At 34.5% G+C, this 6,000-nt stretch overlaps 1 protein-coding gene across 1 annotated transcript; it reads right to left on the bottom strand.

Annotated features, from left to right (window-relative positions):
- Positions 1 to 3,146: 3,146 nt before the first annotated feature.
- Positions 3,147 to 3,557, bottom strand: LOC150078754 (histone H3.3 type 1-like). Its single transcript, XM_090383505.1, has one exon. It carries the CDS (start codon positions 3,555 to 3,557, stop codon positions 3,147 to 3,149), a length of 411 nt encoding a protein of 136 aa, XP_090239631.1.
- Positions 3,558 to 6,000: the final 2,443 nt, after the last annotated feature.

Raw genomic sequence — 6,000 nt, 5'->3', positions numbered from 1 at the left:
CAAAGGATGCGGTTTTTTTGCTTAAAATAGTTATGTTAAAGAAAAATCACAAACTGCTCATTCACTTCTCCAAAGTCTCTCGAATTTTGCTTTATTTTTCTCAGTTTCAATTAGCCGTCAATTAAATTTGCATTCTATGATATAATATTAATTTGCATAAATAGACTGTAGCAGCATGCATAGCAGCAGCACTGAATCAAGGCAGCTACTTTATATCGCGTCAGCAATGAAAAAATCCAAAACATTTCTACATCCCTTCTATAATTTTTCACATCCTCCAGTAAAGAAAGGCGTTTTGAGACCGAAAACAGAAAGGGACGTCGGGGGAATGCGCTGTTAATAATAACAGCCCAACTTCCTGAAATTCAGAAAGAGAAACGTAAACAAATCCCTAAAATGAGCACCATTTTCTTAATTCCAAAGGGATCAAATTTTGGGCGAACGTTTGGCAGAGGGAAACGTGCATAAAACTGTTGAAGAATTTGATGAATGTAGAGCAGCTGTATTTGAAATGACGAAGCAAAAAGCTATATAAGATGATTGGAAAGATTTCTAACTTTAAGAGCAAATATCATTGAGAATTTTGTCTTACATCGCACCAAGTTTATGTTTCTGATACACCAAAAGAAATCGCACTATCCTCTCTTGTGCCAATTGAGAAAAAAGGAAGACCGTAGCAACAACGACTTAGGCAGCAATATATTGGAAGTCTTTCTATCCTGCCGAAATACAGCCACTGAGGATGTTGGTTTGTTCATTTGTGATATTCTGAATGAACAGGTTCAATCCACTGTTTTCCAATAAACATTACCACACTTCATGATGATAATTCTCCCATACACTCAGCCAGTTGTGTCAAATCGTGGTTTGCGAATGATAAAATTGGAGCTAAGCGTTTCCCATGATCTTCCAGTAACAATTGGATCCGTATTAATTTGCTTGTCGTGTTCATTTGAGGGGTTGGTGCACTTTTTCTATTGACAAAAATACCTGTGCTATAATTATGAACAGAAAATGCCCGTGAAATGTTTATTCAGAAAACTAACCTTTGTGTCATTTATAAGGGATGGACAACTACATTTTGGTTTTTTTCCTTTGCTGACGCGATATGAACTCGTTCCTTGACTCATTTTCTACGATTAACATATTTAACACGAAACCAAATTCTTTACTTCGAATTCTTTCTTTGTTTTCTTTTGTCCAGAAATTCATTTTATCTTTTAGAATACTTGTTTTATCCTTTAAATCCGTATTCCTATGAATTATCCTAGAAATATATCCAATGCACACAGTAGCAATTGGAGTGCATCAGAAATATAACGTTTCATCCTGTATTACCTCTGTTATTAGAATTTATAAATTACCCAACCCACTTTCATCCTCATATCGAAGACATTTCTTTTTACAATGAGTTTGAAGGTATTTGATAATGTTTCAACAAACATGTGTAAAAAAGAAGAATTTGATATGCCCTTTGTGACAACGAAGCATACATTTCGGTTTTAAAGTAGCTACATCGTGCGTACCCCTCTGTGTGTCTTTCTACTTTTTTAGATGGTTAGAAAGTAATTTAGTTTCCACCATGGAATTTACGAAAACAGTTGTTTTACATGAAGTCTGCCTTTGAAAAATACATGAGTATATCAGCGTTGCAAGTTAGCTTATGTACTAATGTTTCCAGAAACACATACAAAGCTCTAGCTATGGTGAAACGTGTCTGATCCATATATGGTGAAAGAAATAAAGGATGATGAACTTTTAGTCTCTCCATGAAAATGACACTTTCCACCTTCACCAGGAGATTTCCTCGGTGACCATCTACTGCTTGCAACATAATGAAACCCTACGGATAAAACGGAAAACAATTCAAGTTAAAATTTTTACATCCGATGAACTTTTCACATTTTTTGGTAAACTTGGAGAATATAATTAGAAAAATTTTCAAATTTCCACATGGGTACCAACTTTCTTTGTTCATTGAGAACATTAATCTTCACACACATTTTCATACTCAAAGAGAACTTCTCTTTTCCATTTTAACATGAAAATATCTGAAATCTTGCCGACGTTTGCTGAATCGGAGCGTGGAACCATGACATGTGTATGTAATTCTCTATAGAAACGATGCAACGTTTCTGAACATAAAAATTGTCAGTGAGGGAAAAGAAACTGTCATCTCTTGAAAAAAAGAAAACAATTTTCCGCGATACTCAGTTCGGTGTGTCCGATGAACTTGCCATTCTGTTCACTCTCTCATATTGGGAATAAAATACATTGAAATGGTTTATCTTTTTTCGTTTCTATCTTTTCGGAGTGGAGTTTAATTTTAATGTGCATTGTATGCACGTGTTTTTGTGAAAAACGCTTAATATCACCTAACTAAATAATTAGACAACTGCTAGGAGATCTGGTTGAAGGGTTTCAGCAAACTCAATGATTATGGGATTATTTCTCTTGGTCAGACTTTCCGGTTGACATAAAAATAACAAGTTTGTCATAAATTCAAACTGAGGAAGGATGGTTGCACAATCGAGGTGTGGAAGTTTGCCTATAGTCAACGGCTGGTTGACTGCAGGGAAAACCCAGCTGTTATTCTGTAAATGGATAACTGGAATAAATGCAATGGAGGGAACGGGTAGTTGAAACTGATGCTGTATAATCTTTCTTTGCAGTAATATTAATAAGATTGACGTCATCAATATTTTAAAGATTTTGAAGATTTATGGGAAAGGTTTCTTATATCGAAATCCATAATTATAACTTCCACATTCTTTTATTTATTAACACACATTAAGAAATATTTTGTATAAAAATTTGCGTTTTATACCATTATGTTTAATTGTAGTTACCCTGAGATGATCGCGAGTTTATACAGACTGGTTTCGAATATTTTTGTCAAATATTTCATTCTCATTCTCAAAATATCCTATTTAACAATTTTTGTAATATATTCACTGCGTCGTTCCTTCTTAAAAAACTACTTTTTGCCTGTTTTGCAATTGAAATATGTTATTAAATATTAAGAAATATCAAAGAGAGTAAGAATAAAAGAACCGATTAGAATATAAATATTATATAGAAACGTACGTTCAGATAATCTCTTTATCAGGATATGGTGGCCCTGAAAAGGGCCATTTTTTCTTGGTTTAAGCACATTCTCCTCGAATCCGTCTAGCCAGATGAATATCTTTAGGCGCGATGGTTACCCTCTTGCCATGGATTGCACACAAGTTGGTGTCTTCGAACAACCCCACTAAGTAAGCTTCGCTGGCTTCTTGTAGGGCATCGATGGCAGCACACTGGAAGCGAAGATCAGGTTTGTATTGCTGGGCAATTTCACAAACGAGGCGCTGAAATTGAACCTTTTTAATTAGAAGATCCGTTGATTTCTGGTAACGAAGAATTTCTAGAAGAGTAACGGGCCCTGGTCGGTAACGATGGGGTTTCTTCACTCCATCTGTAGTAGGGGCACTCTTGCCAGCAGCTTTCGTCGCTATCTCCTTCCTTGGGGCCTTTCCTCCTGTGGACATACGTGCGGTTTGCTTAGTACGAGCCATAACGATGTAACAGTCCTGGAACTTCTAAAACCAAAGTGAATTGAAGGTAGCAAATTCAGATCTATTTATAAACAAGTCAACTCTTCCAAAGCTTGATGGGAAGATTAAACGCCGTGAGTGCTGATTGGTCAATACTACTGTAGCCAGTCGGGACTCCAGGGAGTACCGCATGACATCATACAAGCTTGTTGCACATTATGTAAACTGGATTATATGTTTGTGACAGTACTCTACAACGAGATTTTTCATGTGATATTTGTTAGACATTGGATAATTATTCTCTGTGACCGTTACATTATATTTTTAATTCTGAAAATAAATAATTTTTATTTTATTCTGAAAAATTATTTTGTTCTGCAAGTTGCCTGATTTTTATGTTAATTTTATCTTCTAACTTTTTTGAAGATATATGTGACATGAACATACAAATATTTTCCCCGTGGTTAACTGAATACTATGCGGATGAATCTGTGCGTTCATTTTGAGGATTATTTTTTGTTTGACTGAAAAAAAGCCTGAATTTCAGGCTTTTTATGTAAGTGCGACTTACATATTACCATCTTATGAAATACGTTTCACCTGATATGGATTATAAATTCAAAAACGGTTTTGATCATGTATTATATATAATCATTATCCCACCTTAATCTTACAGGTTTGTGTTATTTTAATGGTTGTAAAATACATTTGATAATGTATTATGTTATACAACTATTATCCTTTAATTAAAATGAAATATTTTACTATTCTTCAAAAATTAGAAATATTTTCATTCTTTAAAAATATTGTTTTTGATAATCCTGCAAGACGTATTGAAAAAGAAATCATTTTAAATGTACAGGAACATCGTCATTCCTCCATATATGTCGTTTTAAGATTTTACTTCTTAAAAATTTTTGCTTATTTTAATTTCATGGTGTCCGATTTTTGAATTAGTTTTTTAAACGGAATAGAAGATAATTCAAAGAAAGTAAATCGAAAAGAATAAATGATTAATTATAATGGAATTTTAGGTGTTAAGGAATTTGATTAATGATAAAAATACGTGCACGTTTAAGGAATCCCTTTATCGTGAATTTATGGCCCTAAAAAGGGCCCGTTTATTTTAATGCAGGTATCTTCGTTGTGTTTAAACATGGTCTCCGCGAATACGTCTCGCCAACTGGATAGCTTCAGGCTTGACCCTTGCACGGGTGGAATGCTTAGAAGTTTTTTGGAAAAGACGAATAAACTTCAACACTCTGGTAAGTGATAAACAATACCCTGGAAAGTTTCAATTCTGGATGTAGGATACTGTCGAATTAGCCGAAGTGCAGCAGCACTTGTTCTGAAACGATGAGGAGAGCTTTTTGGAACAGCTGTGGCTAATAGTTTTTCGGGTCTTCTTTCTTGGACGTCTCCTTCTTTAGGTCTAATAGAGGTGCGTTTAATACGAGCCATGATAATTTCAATACAACAGAAATTCTGGAAAAGAAGTGAAGGTGGACAGTTCTCTGGCTATTTATAAGAAAGCCACTCTAAACTGTCTTTGAAATCTGGAAAAATCATATGAGCACATATTAACTCTCTTTCACCAAAATGGGCATTATCATAATCATTAAATTTTTACTGTTCGATAAAGTAAATTTTCCCTGAAATAAAGTAGAAACTGGTTCAAGGAAGCTAGTTTATATTGCGTCAGCAATGTAAAAATCCAAATCATTTCTACATCCCTTTTTTAATTCCAAAGGGATGAAATTTTGGGGGAACGTTTGGCAGAGGGAAAGGTGCCTAAAACTGTTGATTTCTTTCAAGAATCTACAGCAGCTGTATTTGAAATGACGAAGCAAAAACCTATATAAGATGATTGGAAAGATTTCTTACTTTAAGAGCAAATATCATTCAGAATGTTGTCTTATATCGCATAAAGTTTATGATTCACAAATACAAAAAGAAATCGCATCATTCTCTCTAGTGCCAATTGAGAAAAAAAGGTAGACCATAGCAACAACGGTTTAGGCAGCAATATATTGGTAGGTTTTCTATTATACCATCATGTCGTCCGGGAGAAAGACACTCACTGAGGATGTTGGTTTGTTCATTCTTGATATTCTGAATGAACAGATTCAACCCATTGTTTACCAATAAACAATACCACACTTGATGATGATATTCTCCAATACACTCAGCTCGATCTGTCAAGTCTTGGTTTGCGAATGATAAAATTGGAGCTAAGCGTTTCCCATGATCTCCCTGTTGGTAACGATTGAATCCGTATTAATCTGCATGTCGTGTTCATTTGAGGGGATGAGTTTGCTTTTTTGATAGACAAAAATGCCTTGGTTATAATTATGAACAGAAAATGGCCGTGAAATGTTTATTCAGAAAACTAACTTTTCTGTTATTCACTGAAGGATTGGTAAATTTTAGAAGAGATGGACAACTACATTTTGGTTTTTTTTCC

This window comes from Mastigoproctus giganteus, chromosome 10, assembly GCF_048544385.1.
Source record: "Mastigoproctus giganteus isolate SK-2022 chromosome 10, ASM4854438v1, whole genome shotgun sequence".
Classification (NCBI taxonomy): Eukaryota; Metazoa; Arthropoda; class Arachnida; order Uropygi; family Thelyphonidae; genus Mastigoproctus; species Mastigoproctus giganteus.
This window is presented reverse-complemented; position numbering and strand designations above follow the sequence as displayed.